Below are 20,539 nucleotides of genomic sequence, written 5' to 3'. Positions count from 1 at the left end.
TTGAAATAAAACTGACCTTGATTATATCAGTGGGCCAACATTGGTGCTGTCATTATGTCTTTCTCATTCAGTGAAGTAATCATGTCAACTGGTTTGTGTAGTTAAACACGAAGGATGGCCACGCAGGTTTACTGGATCGGCTTTCTTAACCTTTACATACTCTCACACACCTCGTCATAACCGGGAGAACTCCAGATATATGAAAACAGGAACAGGCTGGAATTTAACCAGTTTTGTCTGATGTAAATATCACAATCCTGGTTCTGTGAATTTCAGTTTAAATGCAGGCAGCCTTAAATTAGCCAGGACTACAGTTAGTGCTGCAGTTTTTATTACACTTATGAATCAACATCACAGATCTCTTCCTTCATGCTTCTATCAGTCTTTGATTAATGATTAATAATGTGTAGTAGCAGTCGCTATACTCGTTTCATAACAATGGCACTGGTGGTTTTTGCCATATTTGATGGCATAAACATATTCAACCACAAGTCTTGGGGAGTAATTCCTTATTTATGAAGCTGTACTTCGATATTTGTATACACTGTATGCCACTGACTTTGGCTTTGAGTTTGATCCAGTTTTTCAGAGCTATGTTGCTGACCTCTGTCTTTTCACCGACCCATTTGTGTTTCGTAGTTGTCCATCTCCCTACTTGCTTTCAAAGACATTGAGTGGGAGATGATAAAACCTTCTGTTGTTTGGTTACCAAGGATGTAAAAATAAATAGATAAATGTGTGTATACTAGCTGACCAGCAGATTGTTGTTTTTGTGTATTTTGTGCTCAGTTCAGGTGTTTGTTGAAGGCATAGGAGAGCACAGCAGATCTGTTTTATTACCTAAGATATTCCCGAAGGGTTTGCAGTGACCTCATCAGTCTGTGATCTGTATTTGGAGTTTTTGTTGTTTGACACAAGACCAAAGTGTCAGTGTGGACTCCTTTGGGTTTGAGCGCGGCCCCAGCCAAGAACAAACACATTCTGACCTTCACATGGTCCTGTCACAACTGGCTGCTTCCCACCGAGTGAGGCTTTGATAAGTTCACCCAAGTTCCAACCAGAAAAAGGGGTCTATATTTTCCTTCTAACCTATTTCAGTCCAGTTTGGTCTAGTTTTACCTGCTGTGTTGTGAAACATGCATACGCCCCTGCAAAAATATCAGGGCAATAGTACTGAGTTCATCCCCCTCTCAAGTTACCTGCAAAGCTAAAAAGGAATTTTCTAAGCCGTAAACGTCACTTCATCTTTTTTATAACCGATCATGTGTGCACTCAGTCTGTTTACACCTTTTCTCCCTTTTTGTCAAGATGTTGATTGTTCTTTATTTGTCCTCCACTCCATGTTCCCAGGAGGCTCAATTTACAAATCCACAAGTATAAATATATTGAGAAATAGTGTATCTGATCTGCTGCTGAGAAAATACTATTCCTTCTCAGCCAAGTTTTACGCTTGAAGTAGTTTTATGTGCAAAAATGGGATGCTAAATATTTTTCTGCCCCATGAAATAATATCGTCAAAATCTAAAATTACCTTACTTACTTACTTTAAAAGAGATTTATCTGCTGAGTTAAGAATGATCCTTCTTTGGGCTTTTTACTGACTTCTGTGCACAGCGGAGAGGAGGAAGGCATTGGACAAAGCAGCAGATCCTGAAAAATCATTGCATATATGTGAAGGCATCTAGACAGTGAAACCCATTCCCTGTGGTCAGGAAGCCCGGTTCTGAACCTTTATTCAAACGTGAAGCCTAGCGCTCTGCTTGACTGATTCGTGGGTTATTAACAACAGCAGATAAACAATCACGAATAAACAGTCATATAAGCTTGTCTTTAACCATACATAATCATTCAACAATCGTTTACAAATCCACACAAAGCCAAAGCTCTGTTTCAAAACTTTCAGGTCCCACTTCATTCAAACATTTTTTCAGGAATCGAAAGGGGTGCATTCTTTCCCCATTCCCTCACTGCTTCCAGTGCCATTATCAGCTACATTCCCAACCTAACCTAAATCACTTCAGACATACACAGATTTAAAATACCTTCTAATCCAGTCCATATGGTTGGAAGTGGTCATGACTGACCACTTGGTGGCAGGAGAGATTTTTACTGGGATGTGGATCAAAAGCCTCAAGAAGAGTTTTTTCTGTTGTTTTCTTCTAAACATGGTGACCACATGAATAAGAGTTTCATACATACTGGAAAAGCTTCTAAAGCCCAGAAAGGTAAAGTACATATACATTCAAATGCTATAAATTATGTTCCTTGTAACCAACAGCACTTTATTGGAATTTTCTCTTAATTACTGCAACGCACACTTTAATGATTGTTTCTCCAGTGTCCTCCTCTATCCTCCAGCTTTGTTTATTTTATACTCAGTATTTGTTTCTTAACATGCAAACAATTCATTGTGAGTATGAGTATACATATACTGAAGGGCTGTGTAAATGCTGCTCCTTCAAAATATGAGTCACCCTGTCATTAATAAAAATACACGTGGCTGTAAGATACAAGTTATCCACAAAATAAACATGATCTGAAGAAATATAATAAAACAAAACTCCTTTAAAGGAACACAGCTGATATGGTGCACTGAGGGCCAAACGAAGAAGGAGAGACAGAGAATGATGAATTAGTTGACCACTAACTCATGTGACACACATGAAAACACCCACACCCACTTAGATCACACGATGATGCCCTAAAATTATTTATCCAACACAAATTCCAATTTCTCTGTTTCTTGCAAACACAAATCAAAGACTTGGTTTGTGAGGATATTTACTATACAAAACTTTTTTAATAGGAGGCAGCAATGCAATTTTTCTTGTAGCCAGCGATCTCAACACTGTTTCTTTTTCTTTTTCTTTGAGGCTGTTTGAAGGGAGCATCCTTGTAGTTCTCAGTCCTCCCCCATAGGTGGCAGTGAGACACAGGAAGTTGTTTGAACTACACACATTAACACCAGAAGAAGAAGCGTCATATTATTTTGCTTGCTATATAGCTAGCTAGCTGGATTTGTGACTGTTGTGGACCTAAAAAGAAAAAACAGACCGAAAAGATAAAGCCATTTTCGGGATGCTGATCGGCGAAGAGTCGAAATAACATATGTGCCGAGTATTTAAGCTGCCGGCCCGTCAGGAAGTTGGCTGGCCTCACGTTTGTTGGATGATTTACTTGAATTGGTAGCTGAAAGGCCCCAAATCCGCGGTGCCTGGGTGAACGACAAACCGGGGATCTCAGAGAGGGAGCATCGAGCCACAGGCTAGTTATTCACAACCGGCTCAATCTGTCAACCCACCCCCCTCCTCTCTCACAAACATGTCACACACCGGGCCCCCTCCTCGATGGCGGAACTGTCCCAGAAGAGGACAACCTGTGGCGGGTGAGCGAAAAATGAATAAGTCGGCTAACTGGCCTCAGGAGGAGCATCATGAAGTGCGTGTTGCTGCTCATGTTAGCTTGTGTCTGTTCCACAACAATCACCTGTTAATTTTCCTCTAATAATACCAGCACCGTGTAGCTGTCTTGGTTTATTAACAGTCTTATTTAAGCTGCTATGTGAGCATCAGACGCTGCCAACTCGGGCTAAAATAGGATTTGTATGATCAAACGCATCGATCTTTGGATTGCATTGCGCTGCCGTATTAACTTTATGACTGCGGTGAATTTATGAAATGCCGATTTTTTTCCAAACAGTGTGTGCAATTTTCCTTTTTTTGCTGACGAGTTTTTAATTTCCCACATTTTTGAATGAAGTTCAGCGTCGCGTGTGCGCGCGCCGTTTAGCTGACATGGCACCTGTGGCTAACGGGCCATGTTTTATTTAGCAGCTATAAATTGTAATTTAACGCTGATATAGCGGATATTGTGGGCCGTGTTGGGCTCATTCGATATTTTTCAGCAGAAAAAGAGGGACGTTTGAGGAGATTGTTGCTGGGTTGCTTAGCTCGGTGGTCGTAGGATCACGTGTCCAAACAAACCGGAGCTGGAGCGGGGCGTGCTGATGCCCATTAAAACGCGTCGGCCTGTCCACAGTGCTTGGTTTATCATTTTGCGTTTCATTAGTGATCATATGTCCAGCACTGCGCTCAGGAGCTTCACACCCAAAGCTCCAAGTACCACGGTCATTTTAATCTGTCTCAAATTTGTAAAAGTTCACTGTCAGCGATGCCAGGACTTCATCTGCATTTTTAATGTGTTTAAATAAGTAACACATTACACCCATCTATAAAGTGTTGAGTGTGACAACTGCGTGGTTGCAACCTACTATTATATTTTTTTTATCGATAAATGTGACATAATTTTATTGACTCACAGATTTTTCAATGTGTAAATTTGAAAGTATTAAAGACTTATCACCATTAACTTTGTGATAAGTTATATATATGAATGCCTTGTTATCATGGAAAATAGAGATTATTCTTATTTCTGTGGTGATAACAAGCGATTTTTTTTTAATGTGTATTTGTTCTTTATTAAGACTTGAATTAATAATCTGTTATCACTTTTGATGCAACTTCATTTTCTGTCCATCAGCCAATCAGTTGATCCACTAATAAAGAGTAGTGATCACAGTAAGTAATATACAGATCTTTTTTTTACTCTAATGTCCCTGATTCATTGCTTGTGTATTCCCTCATAGGTAAATTCCTGCCAATGAAAACAATGCTGGGTCCCAGATATGATGACCAAGTTGCAGAGGAGAACAGGTTTCACCCAAGCATGCTGTCCAACTTTTTAAAAAGTCTCAAAGTAAGTAACTCTGTGATGGCTGAATTTCTGAGCAAAATTTTAAAAATGGTTGTCCTATAGCTGTGCTTTTTCTCTTTTTTTCAGGTGAAGATGGGTTTGCTTGTGGATTTGACAAACACTACTCGCTTTTATGACCGCAATGACATTGAAAAAGAAGGGATCAAATACGTAAAGCTCCAATGTAAAGGGTATGAGAGAAGTTTCTGTCACAAGTTAAACATATTTAAGATGTTGCCCATTCTGGGTAATGCACTGATACTGTCATTCCTTTTTTTCAGCCATGGGGAATGCCCTTCAAAAGAGACGACTGAAATGTTCATCTCACTTTGCGAACTCTTCATGGAGAAGAATCCCACAGAGCTGATTGGTAAGGAAACCATTGCTTGTAAAGACAACAGTTGTTGCATTTGCTAGATTTTAGTCCCTATCATTCTACTTGCGTAGGGACATCTCCTTTCACAGGTATAAAAGTTAAATAAATTTATGGCTATTTTTTTATGTCCAGGATCTTGATCATCTATAAATTACAGAGAAATCAATTAGTACTCAAAACTACTTTGTGTGTGAGTTTGAATGTAGCAGGAAGTGGAAGAAATAGTAGCTCTCACTGCATTTTAACTTGGAAAAAAAGATGCCATTGTAGCTTCTTTAAATGTTTACAATAAAGATTGACAGCTTTTGGAAATTTAGCTATATTTGTAGTGTAAAGGCTCATAAATGCACTTTGGATTAAAATGACTTTCTGAATTACTGAATACTTGTGTTAGTGAAGTGCAGCACATCAGTGGCTTATTCGTGGTAGCAGTCTGTGTCCAGCAGAGAGCAGTCTTACTCTAAAATGAACAGGGTCTTGGGCTTTGAGCTAAGAAGTATTTTTTCCTCCCAATTATACTCTTTAACAGTAAATAGCTTTCCATGACCACCAGTACAGCTCAATATATCCTGTCTGAATTGGCTGGGGTAGCTTTGTGTTGAAGCTAAAGGTTAAATGGCCATCTCAAGCTTTGTTCACAACCTGACTTTCAGCTGCATTTGCACCAAATGTACACAGCTGTCAAGCAAAGAGCCTTGTGTGATTCATCATACTTTTGGCTTTTAAAGTATGTAGGAGTTTCACATGAGAAACAGCACCTCTCTCCCACTGATTACTGCGTAGGTGCTTTCTAGGTGAAACCTTTCTCAATACGTTCAGCTTGAAAGTTAGTATTGTGTAGATGTCCACATGTGGGCAAATTGTTTTCGTAGATGTTTCAACTGTACTGTTAATTTTTTATTTTGCACTTCTCAAAAACGAAATTCATATGCAATAGTTTCCAACACAGCAACATTCATAAAGAGACTTAGTTCAGCAAATTTAAACCCAATATGTCAGAAAGTATCACAGATTATTTGTGTGGAAGTGTATATGTCAGCGAAGTGAAATGAAATGACTGCACAGAAACAGTGACCTAGGTTTTCAGCAATTCAGAATCAAGTTTTAATCTTTACACAGTAAATCCATCTGTTGTTTAGAGTCCCAGAGGGAAGGATGACAAAACTTTTAATAAACAGGAACATTTAAAATATGTGATAGATTTTAAAAGTAATTGCGCTCTTAAAAATAATAACTCACCAAGCTACATCTAGGTCAAGCTCATTAGTACCAGAAACTTCAACCTCTAAAATTATTCTGCAGCTAATTTACGACCTCCAAAAGAAACTGAGCATGTAAGGAGGGTTTATTGGAGCACTGCTGAATTAAATTACATTAATTTCAAACACTCACACTCATTTTGGCAGTGTAAAAGGAAAAGGTTTCGAATAAATACTCGGCTGTGAGAGTGCCAAAAGGCTTGCCGGGGGAACCTACTAAATACAAATGGACATTGAAGTTGCACTTTTATATCACTGACAGCAGGGTGCTCTCTTACTCCAGCATCTTTTATTCCTGTCCGGATCTCTTCTTGTCTCTGAGCTGTTGCCTGGTTTGGAAATCAGACTGCTTAAACATCAGAGCAGAATGTGTGAATGTCATCACAGTGATGTCCTGCCTTCGGCCAGCTGGTGATTAAGCTTTGTTGTCTCTGCGGCACACATGTCCAAATTAGATGGTTGGGCTGGGTAAACGTGATCCCTGTCCTCTGACACTGGTTCATTTTATCTTCATTTGCGTTGGTGTTGCTGGGCAAATTTCTTGTGCGGTGGAACTATGAGCGTCAGATGGTTTGATTCAGTGTAGTTTTAACCCTGTGCAGAATCTACTGAAGAATGTTTGTCTGTGAAAATGTCTTTTTGCTACAAAATTTGAAGATGAGTTTTTCTGAAATAGTGAGCACATGACCCAAGTCTTTTGTGAGTGTTTTGTGGCCTTGAGTCAAAAGTCTTCTTGACAAATGCTGTGCTTTAAACAGCACACTTTCTCCTTGTTTTTGTTTGTCTCATGTGCCCTCCCCCCTTTTCAAAAAAAAAAAAAAAAAATTCTGCTTACCTCTGTGAATGTTTCAGTTTAAAGGCATCTCTTTGTAAATCTTTTGTGTGAATTTATGCCCCTGCTCAAAACACCCAAAGCAAATGAGTCTTGCTCGTGTTGGGTAAAGTTAAAGTTAAAATTAAGAGGGTTTTCAACTTTCTTTTTCCTCCCAAAGGTGTCCACTGCACGCATGGCTTCAATCGGACAGGCTTTCTGGTGTGTGCGTACCTGGTGGAGAAGATGGACTGGAGGTAAGGACTGACCTACTTTGACAACTCATACTGCTGGGAGCAAATTTTCACCATCTTCAAAATCATTTTGCATGACAACACAAACCATATGACATGCAGCCCCCTACACAACCGCCTCAACACAAAGCATTTCCCCATGACTGAGATGTTCCAATATTTTACAACACCAGAGGTTGGGTCGGTGAGGATGTCTTTACTCAGTAGGGAAATAGTAGTCTGAGAAAACAGAATCACTGGGAGGTGGTAAGATGATAAAACCTTCCCACCACCCCCTATTTCCTGTGTAAGGAATATTCTGAAAGCATTTGCACCCCTCATGCTAGTATCATGTGTTTAATTCATCAAATGATATTTTTTTTTTTTATTTACTTTTGTTTTTTTATGTGTACAGTCATTCCATCCAGAATATGAAATTATTTATGAATACTTCTTTTCTATGAGAATATTAGACTTAACTCCTGTCCTTTTTTTAAGATTGAAATATTCTGAAGCAATATGAACAAATGGTAGAATAAACCCTTTTAGAAACAAACCTATCTCTGTTTCTATCTCTTATCAGTGTTGAAGCAGCTGTAGCTGCTTTCGCTCAGGCTCGGGCCCCAGGGATCTACAAGGGAGACTACCTCAAAGAGCTTTTCCGTCGCTATGGGGATGAGGAGGACACACCCTCTGCCCCTGCACTGCCAGAGTGGTGCTTTGAGGACGATGATGGGGAAATGGATGATGACGGTAACGCGGTCAGCCAGGAGTCGGGCCCCAGCTCCTCTGGGTCAGCGTCCAGCAAACGAAAGAAAGAGAAGCTAAAACTGGTGAGACTTCCGGAGAGCTCCAGGAAATGGACTATCGAGTAGAAAATCCATTGACCCCTCTCTGCAGGACATGGATCTCATGCAGGGTGTAGCAGGGGGTCCAGGGATGATTCTTAGGTTCAATCTTATGCAAAAATTCAGCTGAATGTATCTCGAAATTTCGATAAAATTAAAACTGTACTCTGCTGATGCTCTCGTCCATTTAACACAACTTAAGTAGTTAAAGGAAACTTCAATTAAAATGGCACCGCAAAGACGAAAGCATCAAAAGTAAATCAAAACATCCGTTTAAATGCATGTCATATGTCATATGGGTCAAAGAGTGGATGGAACCATACATTATTACACACCAAGCTCACTGAAAGCCTAAATTAAATCTAATAGCTGACAATGTGATACAGCAGACAGCTCTAGATTGAAAAAACCAGAGAAGCGAGCAGCCCTTGCAGTCTGTATTACTTCACTGTCATTAAGCAATACTGTCTCTTGGTTGAGTGGACTGCTTCGCAGTCAGACTGGTGGCCGCCAACCAGTTGGCTGTTATGAGAAGAAATGTCAGCCTGGCTGGATGAACAGAATTTTGATTTGAGAAGTAGAAACGTTGCTCCGCTACTTTTGGATAGGATGTACATAGATTAATAATCACTTGGCTTCTCCCGTTGAAGACTCATAGTAATGCTGAGTTTCTGAAATGGTGCCAAACTTTGCAGGAGGGCACGGGCAAGTTTTGGCCCACAGCTTAGCTAGCTGATCATTTTTGGCTAACATTAGTGTTGGATCTTTAGCATCGACCTATGACAAAACGTTTTAGCTTCCATTAAAAGTTTACTTTAACCCAGCCACCCATGTAATATTTGAAAAAAAGAGCAGCAGAGAGGAACAGCAATTTCTTTCTTTTTATTATCGACCCTCACTACCTAGCTAGAAGTAAAATAGTAATAAGTATATTTAATCGACTAACTGCAACTACAGCTTCTCTAAATCTAAATGTAATATGTAATATAAATTATCATATATATGAGCTATTTCACTGAACCGTAAGAAAGTCCTGTGACACTTGAAATACATTTTCTTTTAACAATTATTTTTTTGTTATTATTGCTGCAGGACCTTCACTTGTGGAGCAATATGAGACTGTGACATTGGCAGAGAATATGACTACTCATGTCACCTCTTTGCTTTTGTAGAGTTTTCAGTGAGCACCATGAGAGATGCAGTAAACATTGTAACAGTTTAATCACTTGGCAGTGATTGATCCATCAGTTTTCTTCATGCTGCTTGTTTGGGCCAAGAATTAATTGTACCATTAGGAAATATTGTAATAGGATGCGAAAAAGTCCTGCAAAAACTGAGTGATTAATAAGTCAAATAAATATGCACATTGTTGGTGAAACATGAAACATTAATTATATTCTGTTATTAAAAACGACCTTAATTTGATTTGGTGAACTCAAGGTGTCTTAGTTTAAGGCAGATAAATGAGACTTAACTGCGGCACTACTGTTTAATGCATGTTACTCCGTCTAGATTGAAATTAATTTCTATGATAATGGTCTTTCTCTTCTCACTGCAGCCTTGTATGCTTGATTGTCATAAATGATCATTTTATACCAGTTAACAAGCGTGATCAATGAATGAGAGGGAAAAGGTCATGAAGAAAGAAAGGTGTGCCACAGATGTTGTGAAGAAAAATTGAGTCCTTCATAAAGTGGAAGGTTGGAGTTGAGTTTCCAGGGAGTTGAAGTAGATGAGCAGGTTTTTTATGAGGTGGATCCATCAAGAAATGAAGGGAGAATGTTTTAAAATGTGGAGAAGTGAAAAAGATGAATTTCCAATATTTGTACCTGTCGCTCCTGCACACAGGGATTCATAAAGCAAAGAAGCAGCTGTCTGGAAAGTACTTAAAATGTTTCTCCTGTATGTGTAGGCGGGTTATGAATGTTTTTCTTTTCTAAATTAAATACAAGTTCAAGCCTTTTCTTTATCATTTATTTATTTTTTTTTAACTCACAGGGTGCAGTATTCCTTGAAGGCATCACAGTGAGAGGCGTCACACAGGTCATCACACAACCGAAACTAGGCGAGATCCAAAGAATGTGTCAAGAGATGGCTGAGTGGGACAGGTAACTACCTCTCTTTGCCCTCCTCTGGGAAACTGGACGCATATTTGTGTGTACTGTATTGTTTCTTGAGTGAGTCATTTGTCTTAAATCACTTTGAGACAAGCATCAGAAGTAATAGATTTTTCTGAATAAAGATGTTGCTGTAACTTCTGTAATGGAATTGCAGCGAGTGGGCTCAAATGCTATGTCCCGTCGCAGTAAAAGGAATAGCCCATGCTGCTATCTGCTTTTGCTAATACCTTGGTGTGCTTTTATCCTCTGATATGGGAGCAACTGTTCTGGTTCATGGAACATTTACATAAAACTACAATTCTCAGGATATTGTGCCTAATACCAATTCCTGCTGCTGATCGCCCACTTTGTGCCACCTTTTTGCACTTCGTATCCATGCTTTTTACATTTTGTTATTAAGTGTCCCATCAGCTCGTTCAGTCATTTTGTGCCTGTGTGATTGCCTGTAAAATAGCGACTGATGCCTGTCTTTCGAAGTCTTTTGAATGTAGTCCAAGTAAAACAATATTTAAAATGTGTGTATCTGCTGCCTCTGACGGTCCCCCCTAAGAGACCTGAGAGATGATACAACTCAGAACATGTGCTAACCCTTGTGTTTGTGCAAATAACTTTTAATTCAGGCTGAAGCTGAAAGGTTAGGCTTTTGGTTATCAAATAAATAAATGTAATCTATTGTGTACTCGTTTTATGTTGCAGGTCTGGTTTTCCTGGTGCTCAACCTGTGTCCATGGACAGACAAAATCTTCGCTTCTTGGAACAGCATCCATACAAAGTTAGCTGGAAAGCTGATGGCACACGGTGGGTTTCTTTGATCATTGATTTTCTTCACAATAACTATCTGTGTCAGTACAGGTATTGCTGTTTGTGTTCCCAATTGGAGCGATGGGGTTTTCCCATTCATTACAGTTCTTTTGTGAGTCGATACAGAGCATTCATGGCTCCATGTGAGTTTTCTATCGAGATAGTGTGTGTCACAGGTGTTAATACAATGTTAGTGAAGACAAAGAGGAATACTGATACAACCTCTGCTTCTTATTACGCTTTAATAATGGTACTGCTAATCAGTCTGTCCACTGTATTGTGGACTGTGGAATTATAAATTTAATTGACTGTTCATTGTACAGTAAGAAAAGGAATAGGCTGGTTGTTTTTTTTGTTTTTTTTTCCCCTTTCCTACGACCTTTGGGGTGGGAATTTATTGTTTTCTCTTGTTTTATGTCGCTGTTGCCAAAAGCCAGTCTTTAGTGGAAGGATGGAGGAGTTTTTAGTGTGCCAGTAGTCTGCTGCTTCTCTTGTCAGTGCAAATGTGCAGCGTGCTGGTGAATATTTAATGACTGCAGACAGTTTTACATATCGGCACTTTAATTTCCTCCAAGAGCGAGTCAGAACAGAGTACAGATCTGGCCTCCCTGACCAAGATGGTGCGATGCTGGTGTATGTAATCAACGGCCGTCATCTGCAAGTGCTTGAAAGTGATGGTAGAAAGTTTTGTTCTTAAATTTTAGGAGAGAATGATGCTGAGCTCTTCCGTTACTCAATCTCTCGTCCTTCACCAGTTTGCCCTGCAACTGTACCTGAGCCTTACCTGAATAATCGCATCAAATTTTTCTTTTCAGTCATGAAAAGCACAGAGAGGCAAAGTATGCTAGGTATGAGTCATCTCATGACTGCAGGATATTCATCATGCTGAGAATATGGTGTACTACTCTCTCTTGCCGGGGAGAAGCAAACCTGAGTCTTAAAAAATAAATAAATAAAAACTTAAAATGAGTCAGTACACTACAGCACATACTGTATAAAATCTTCTATTATCCCAGAAATCCAGCAAAAGGAAGCATGGGTGTATAATACAGCTGCAATGATTATTTTATTAATCACTTCGTCTATTAACAGAAAATTAATTGGCATCTGTTTTGATTGGTGAATAATGTCCAAGTCATTTTTTAAGAACCGTCACACATTCACTAATTCCAACTTCTCAAATGCGGATTTAATGCTTTACTCTGTTGCCCATGACAGAGAACAGAATTTCAATGGGTTTTGTTTTGTTTTTTTGAATGTTGGTCTGGCAATAACTGATAGTGTCAGACATTTGTCTGCTGGGAAATTATAATGGACATTCTTCACTCTTTTCTGCATATTTATAGTCAAAACATGAAGAAATTAACTAAAATAATAAGTGGCAAATGGCTAATAGGGATCACTTGCACTAAGAAATATGAATCGTGAAGGCTTTCCACAGATCTTATTTATCTAAGAATCACAAATTCAATCAAGTCTGTCCCCCAACATAGGAATAATCAATTTAATAATCAATTCCTCTGAGGGAGCTGTGGCTTTCTATGCTGTTTCTACTGTTTTGATTCATAGTTTAATTGAATTTATACTTCATACTGCCATATTTTCACATTTCATTATGGATTTGGTGCTTGTTGAGCTAGTTAGGCTAAGACTGGTTTGACACATTGCTTGGAGCTGAGGTGAATGATAATAACCGGCTGAGCCTCTGAAGCCAATATGAGCTCCGTGACACAACCAGTCTCTCCCACCAAAGCAGTTTAGACTTCACCGGGACGCATTGTGCTTCTGTGTAATTGGGAAAGGATTTTCAGCGTGATTCAGTCAGGACTGGTCATGTGGCTTAGTGTGTGTCGTATTAGTGAACTGCGGGTTTTTGCTACCTAATGTTCTGTGATTTCATTTTCTCTCCTTATTGGTCTTATTTTTATGTATTTATTCAAATAAATGCTCTACAGGTGCAGACAGATTTGAAAAAAGGATCACTGTGATCATGATCATACATAATGTTAGTGTATCCCAGCAATAGAGGCATCATGTAAAAGAAGAAACAGAGTTATAGTGTCAGCAAAACTTTTGAAAGTGTTTTCACTGCAACAACTTTTTTAGACTCGGCATAGATGCATACATTTTATTCGGACTCTTGAGGATATTCTCAAGTTGTTGGGGTTTGTTGAAACTCCACTACCAAGGGTTGAAGCCATTTTTTTCTTAGTGTAAACAACCTCAACCCGTCCCTCAGCATATTTACATTGCAAAAGGTTTGATACTGTAGAAACAAAACTTGATTTCCTTTGTGGGTTTCTTGTCAGTTTGGTGTCAGTCTCCTGTTGGTGTGTCATTTGCTTATTTTTGCTCCCAGTCAACCGCGGTATTGTTGGCTGTGTCCTTGCTACATGGAGCTAATCAGACCGTGGTCTCATTTGGGGAAATGCTGTCTTTTATGTGCAGAGGAGCGAAGGGTCTGTATTTAGTGTTTGAGGAACATTTTTTTTCTAATATTTCCACCGTCGGCTTCTACCAAGCAAAATGGTTCTTAGTGCAGTGCCTGAACGGCCTTTTTCATTTGTCCAGAAAATAGCCATGTCCAATTTAAGTTTGCTTTCATGTGATATTGAAATTGAAAAAATAATTGCTGACAATGAGACACTTTAAAAGAGAATACAGATCTCCTTAAATCTGGGATATATTTCAGATTGTTTTGTAACATCAACTAGTGTTGATGCCAGGATGGAAGGATATTGCCTGTTTAGGCATCACTAGTCGATACATTTTAAGACAAAGCTACCTACTTCCTGATTGCAGTGGTGGATTTTGATCTTCATTTGTATTTCTCTTCATGTGTTGGAGGGACTCTCTTATTTAATTTCCGCCTTTCTACCCAGGGGCTCCTGATTACCTGAAATGGGGTTTTAATTGGAAATTTGTCTCTTCAAGGTGGTCTGGAAAGATTTCCCCCTCTTGCCTATTGCCAGAAGTTTCACCCACATATGACATATTTTCATTCCTTCAAGCTTTCCTCTGTTGTTCTACTGAAGATAATAAAGTTTCCCATTGTAATACAATTCATTAATACTTTCTAAATTATTTCCTTATTAAATACAAAATCATCACTATAACAGGAAAAAGTAGATTGAGGGGAAAAAAAAAATTAGATTTTCAGGAACATCTAATGTTTATTCTTTCCCATTTGACTGATTCCTGCTGCCTCTTCTTGTGGCTGCTGGCCCATAACAGCTCTAGCTGTTATGGGCCAGCAGCCCATACACCTTGCTCTGTAGCACGAAAACAGGCACGACAGTGATGAAGTCCTGACAATCTCACTAATCTAAAACTCTGATGCATCCAACCCAGTCATACAGAGAGAAAACTATGGGTTCTCCATATCTGTCAAGATGTGGATTTCTACTGGGCTTTGGAAAGCCCAACTTCATCAGTGTGTTTGCCAAAACTAACTGACGTGGGTTTTTACCCATCTTGTAGTCTTCTGTGAGGGTTAGATTGGTTTGTGCCCCCAGAGGAGGAGGTGGAGGAAGAGGATATAATCATGTCCCTGGGACTTCAAACACACAAAGCTGCTCAATTTGTACCGTATTATAGAACGTGGACTCCAGAAAGGCTTTGATTTTTCTTAATTTTCTCCTCCATCTGAGCTAACACACAGCCAGATTAGGGCTTTTTAGGGAGAGTCTATTGTAGCTCCTTTCTCTCCATTGATTGTTGGTTTGACATGCCTTTCACACATTGTCTTGGTTATTGATTCATGATGTTTCTAACCATGCATAGTGGCTGGCTACAATGCCAATGGCTTCATGAATTGACTTGGGAGAATTTGGATTTTGTAAATAGCACTCGTACATATTTATAGTGTGTCTTTTCTCTCAAAGTAACCTGAAGGACATGGGTTACATAAACCAAGTTGTTTAAGTTAAGCTGTGAGTTGGCATTTTTTTCTATAGTTTTCTAAAGTCAGTGAGATGGATCCTCACATTAAATGCCAATTCAGCCGCACGTCTTGCTGGGTTTAATGACTTGTATTGATGTTAATATGGGGCTTTGCTTTCAGTTTGCCAGTGGTGGTGCATTTGCATTCATGCTGCCAACAGTTTGCTTTTTGCTTGTTTGTTTTGACTATCACCAAGTTGGAATAGTCACTGTCAGAGAGTCCAAAAATCAACACAGAATTCAAAAAGGTAGGTGGATGTGAATTTGGGTGAAACTGTAGAGCCATTTTCTCTTCTGCTTTTGAAAAACTTTCACAAAACTAGCATATATAATGCTGCAATCTTAAACCTTTTCTTTAAATGCCTGGAAAGAAATAGACTGCTATGGAAAGTTATTTACTGTGTTGCATATCCCCCCAAAAAATACATCAGATATTGTTTATGTGCCACAACATTGAAAGATGGATTTTTTAAATTTTATTTTATGGTTGTTGTTTTTTTTTTTTTTTGACTCTGCAGTCTGAGATGAGAAATCCACTTGAGTGTAAGAGAGCAGCTCTGTTCAATGACGCACCACTAATAATGTACAAAGCCTGTGGATTTGATTTCAGGCATCCCCTCATGCTCAGCCGCTGTCAGTCATGCCATCAGATGAGACTGGCAAAGCCGACACAATGGCTGTGTGTGCCTCATTAGGGCAAAATTTCTTGGGGGGCAGTATTTTGGCTTAGGGATAGAATCAAATTCTCAAAGCACCCATCAGAGGAAAGTTGCAGAAAGGAGAGAGCAAGGAGGGCCATATGCTTGTATGAATAAAGGAGAACGTCAGATTAAATATTTTCCTTTTGGTCATGAAAAGAAAATCCCGTGTCTGCTCTTAGAGAGAGCGAGATGAAGGTGATACTGCAATGAAAGATTGGACAAGTGGGAGTTACACTCTACTAATGGTCCCCGGCCTTCTTCTGAGCATACTTGACAGTGATAGCCACGGGTAACTGGCCAATTATACAGTAGAGGAACCACTTCTGCTTTGCACGTCCCTGTTATGTCCTAAATGGGTGACAGATCTGTTCTGTTGTGACACCAAGTCTATCAGTTTGATCTTCTCACACGCACATCCTCCTAAGATAAAAGACATCATCCCTTTGCACAAAAGGACCTTCCTGTCTGTGGAAATCATCATTTGCCTAAAGATTGTCTGTCATTTCCTGTTCTCTTTCTTCCCCTTTACTTCCTGTATGTCTTTTTAATGCTCTCATTGTGTGTCCACTCCCCCCGCGAAATGTAAGTGCAGCCATATCTGGCCCACTAATCATCCTTTCCTTCTCCTCCCACATTTTTAGTTTTTCCCTGCAGTTTCCACAAGAATTAAGAAAACCTTGACTCATTTTGATCACTCACTTCTAAGACTAGTGTTTTCTTGCTCTTTCCCATCATGGCCGGAGGGGGAGGGAGTGTCATCTACCTACGCATATATTCCTAGGAGTACAGAAAGGTCATTGTTTATTAGAGACAGGGACTTTTGTGTGATACCAATAGTTTGCTTATCCCCATACAGCCATATTTGGTGTTAGAATAACAACTACATATTCACTGTTATTTGTCCAACATGCAAAGGTAGCTAGTGAAATTTGTAACTCCCTCAGAACGGGATAGCAAGGTGTCGCAGAGGCTCCTCACTATCACTGCAACCCATATGGCAGCACACTCAACCCCAGCAATTTCTCCACAAAATGGGAGAAAATTAGTTTTTCATGGCGCTCTTTCGGTCTCTGCCCACCTGGGCTCTGTGGCAGAACTGGCCACCGGCCTGGCTCCAGTCCCTCCTCTATCTTTCGTGAGGTCTTTTGAACCATTCTTTGTCTGGCCCCTCGCCTGAGACCCCTTTGCCATGGGAGGCTCTACCAGCAGCACATGACTGGCGACAACACAGCTCTCAGGTTCACCTGGGCACACAGACCTCTCCACCACGATAAGGTGATGGATCCCGGAGAGTTCATTCATTGTTCCCAATTTTTCAGTGAGAGGATTCTCCACATGTATTGGTTTTATAACATTTGCAGTTGAATTAGCTTCTGGGGTGTTGTGCTGGGTATTTTTCAATGTTTTCTGTCATATTAAAGAACAAAAGGTTCATTGGTTAATTCAGAAAATATTGGGGAGACTGAAAGCTCTGTATTTACAATGGAAAAATCATTTACTATTGCGTACAATGCTCATAGAAAACACATCTTTCTTCTAAATGCAGACTTGTCAGCTGGTGAAATATTATGCCCACGTACTTATTCTTGGAAGCTTGTCAAGTTTCTCACTTTGAACCAGCTGGTATTGATGACATATATATTGCAGCTAATCCTTCTGTGGAAATGGTATTAGAGTTGCATTGCTTTGTCAGCGAGGAAATCTTTAATCTCAAATTTCTTCTCCGTCATCAGACTTTGTTTTCCAGAAAGGTGTGCATCCTCTAAGGTAGTTTTTTCTTTTTTTTTTTGGTGCTTTCTATTTATTGTAATAACTTAGTCAGGAATGCATTCAGAAAGTATTCATAGAACTGAGCAGAGACCCTTGGTAAGAGAGATGAGCAATAACCTGACGGTTACTCTGGCTGAACTCCGGAGATGGTCTGTAAAACTGGGAGAACACTCCACTGATTTGAACCTTGCAGCCAATTTGCCATGCTCAAGCCTCACCTCAGTGAGAGTTTGAAAAAAGCAACGAATACTGCAAGGAACAAAAATCCCTGAAACCCATTTCAAACAGTTTAGCTTCAAGTGTCATTGTCCTGTCTGGAGGAAACCTGACGGGACAATCACATGCTCAATACCATTTCGATGAAGCATGGCTGTGGCAGCGTCATGCTGTGGGAGTATTTTTCAGCAGTGAAGGCGAGGACACTAGGAACAAGGAACAAACAGAAAGACATCCTCAATGAAAACCAGTCACCCGAAGTGCTCAGCCCAGATAATGTAAGAGTGATTTCAGAACAACTCTGTGAGTGGCTGGAATCTAATCCACTATCTCTAAAGAGACCTGAAAATAACTGTCAACCACCAGCCCCATCTACCCTGACAGAGCTTGAGAGGATCTGCAGAGAAGAATGGCATAAAATCCCTAAATCCAGTTGTGCAAAGCTTATCGGGTCATAACTGAATAGACTCAAGGGTGTAATCACCCGCAAAGGTGCTTCAACACTGATTCTGACAATCTGACATTTCAGTTTTTTTTTCTTTCTTTCATAATTAAATTTGCAAACATTTTCAAATTATTATTTTTATTTTTTATTTTTTTATAATTATGGGGTTTGAGTGCAGATCAATGAGGATGAAATGGAAGGATTTTTCTATAATGCTGCAAAATGTGACAAAAGTAAAGTGGTCTGGGTACTTCCTGCATGTCCTTTATTTTAAAGGTACAACATAATTAGTCATTAATTTGAACACTTAACCTTTCAAAATATATCAGAACTGCAGTTGCTCATCGCGACATTAGTTCATCCTGCTTTATTAACCACTTGGTATTTTGTGTTGAAGAGCAGCTGGCAGCCTGCAAAGTGTAATTGAGCTCATAAAGGTGTGTAATGAAGCCACCAGATTGCTAAACACAGACATTTGTTCATGAGCTTAATTTATTTTACAGCCAAAGCAGGTACCTGATAATCCGCCTTCTCCACAGCATCGTGCCTCCGAGGACTTCTCCTCCACCACTCAACCAAAGAACATGATACAAAATAATTAGCATGGAAACAACTAGTCATGTCACCCAGCCATTTCTCCTCAAGCCAAAGTATTTGCTACATTTCTTGCCTTTCTAGTGTTCAGTCATTAGATTTTGGACCATTTCTTCAGCACTAATAATTCCTTGGAAAGTTTGTTTTGCTAACATGACTTCTTCAGGAAATCGATTGATGTGAAAGATCGCTAAGTTTGATTGATAATGGAAATTAACCTTTGTTTCTGAATTTTGGTAAAGTATCTTATTTGGTTTATCTCAATTTCCCTCCACAGTAATTTTATGTGGCAGAAAACAGCTGTGCTTCCATTTCCTGAATGAGAATAGGAACTCGTGAATGGTCAATAGGTTGTAACTCTCATGCATCAGAGGACAGGAGGGCGGCTGCTGCTGTGTTTTGACTTGAAATTGCAATGGTCCATACCCGGATGTCACTGAATGACTTAGTAATGAATTGAAAATTTACACATCTCAGGAGTAACTTTACTCATGAGTGATGGGCTGACTACAATTCTGGGAATATGTAGAATATGCTGACAATTACCACATCCAAAAACATTTAACTGAAAATGTCAATTGCATTTTGAAAATCTGGATATTCTCAGCTTTATGAAAATGAAAGCAGGTAAATGATTGGGTTACTAAAGAATTATACATTCACCAGTGAATGTTTTTATAATTCAAGCTTTTTATGGCAATAAGACAAAGAGAACAATAGCACCAAGCTTTTGGGCATGACAGATCTTTTCAGTAGAAGGCGGCAGGATCTGGAATTATGTCCCTCGTTTGAAATTGTCTCCGATATGGGGCGACTATCTTGATGAAGCAGGTCAAACATTTTGGTGTGAATTGTTGCTCACAGACAACTCATATAAATCACTGTTTTGATGGCTGTGATTGTTCGGTTCCATGTTATCATCAGTGAGCTAAAAAGAGACAAATGGGAAATCATCTGGCTTTAACTTGCATAATGATGATGTTTCTTAATGTGGAAAACTAACAAACAATGTGACCTAATTCAAAAGGCTCATCTGACATTGTTAAATTTAGCAGCAGTCAATGTGAAATATCACATTACATTTTAGGCTAATTTCCAAATTGAGCAGCTCATGCAGTGGGGCATGATTGCATCAAATTGTAATCCGGTTTTAAATGATCTGACTATTGTCCAGATGGGATGTTTGTATTATAACAGATAAACTCCAGTGGAACTTCTCAATCTCAATATATGTATATGTATATATACACATGTATATGTATTGATAGAACATTGTATATTTATATAATAAGCCAAAAAAGGCTAATATTTATAATTACAGTATAAACTCTGATCACTTTGTACGATCTACTTGAATGCAGTTCATTCCATATTAAAAGTTAATTGTGTAGGTGATAGCGCCATATTATAATTTAAGAAATTTTTCTTTCTTTTATTGCTGATGATATTCCTAAATATGTTGGCAGTGGTTTTTGTTTTGTCCTCTCTATTTATGTCCCTTGTCAGATGGTTGTAGTAGACATACTGAATCATAGTGCATTACTTTTAAAGGTTCATTGCTGCAGGATGCCTAGTTTCGGTACATCTCACTGTTGTGTTACTGCAGAGGTTGAATTTGTAGGCGTTTGTGGGGGTGATTTTCTTTGTTGTATATTCGCTTCTAAGATTTAA

General features: G+C 39.2%; 1 protein-coding gene across 2 annotated transcripts in view; it reads left to right on the top strand.

The window, feature by feature from the left end:
- Positions 1-3,321: 3,321 nt before the first annotated feature.
- rngtt (RNA guanylyltransferase and 5'-phosphatase) overlaps positions 3,322-20,539 on the top strand; it is a 69,775-nt gene continuing 52,557 nt past the window's right edge. For both annotated transcript variants that reach the window (XM_029496889.1, XM_029496888.1), the window contains exons 1-8: positions 3,322-3,385; positions 4,646-4,755; positions 4,840-4,943; positions 5,034-5,122; positions 7,380-7,455; positions 8,015-8,264; positions 10,278-10,387; positions 11,096-11,197. In XM_029496889.1, coding sequence (XP_029352749.1) covers positions 3,322-3,385; positions 4,646-4,755; positions 4,840-4,943; positions 5,034-5,122; positions 7,380-7,455; positions 8,015-8,264; positions 10,278-10,387; positions 11,096-11,197 — 905 coding nt within the window. The remainder of the gene's footprint in view (positions 3,386-4,645; positions 4,756-4,839; positions 4,944-5,033; positions 5,123-7,379; positions 7,456-8,014; positions 8,265-10,277; positions 10,388-11,095; positions 11,198-20,539) is intronic.

This window comes from Echeneis naucrates, chromosome 24 (genome assembly GCF_900963305.1).
Source record: "Echeneis naucrates chromosome 24, fEcheNa1.1, whole genome shotgun sequence".
NCBI lineage: Eukaryota > Metazoa > Chordata > Actinopteri > Carangiformes > Echeneidae > Echeneis > Echeneis naucrates.
The sequence above is the reverse complement of the archived record's forward strand: the minus strand, read 5'-3'. Positions and strand labels throughout refer to the sequence as shown.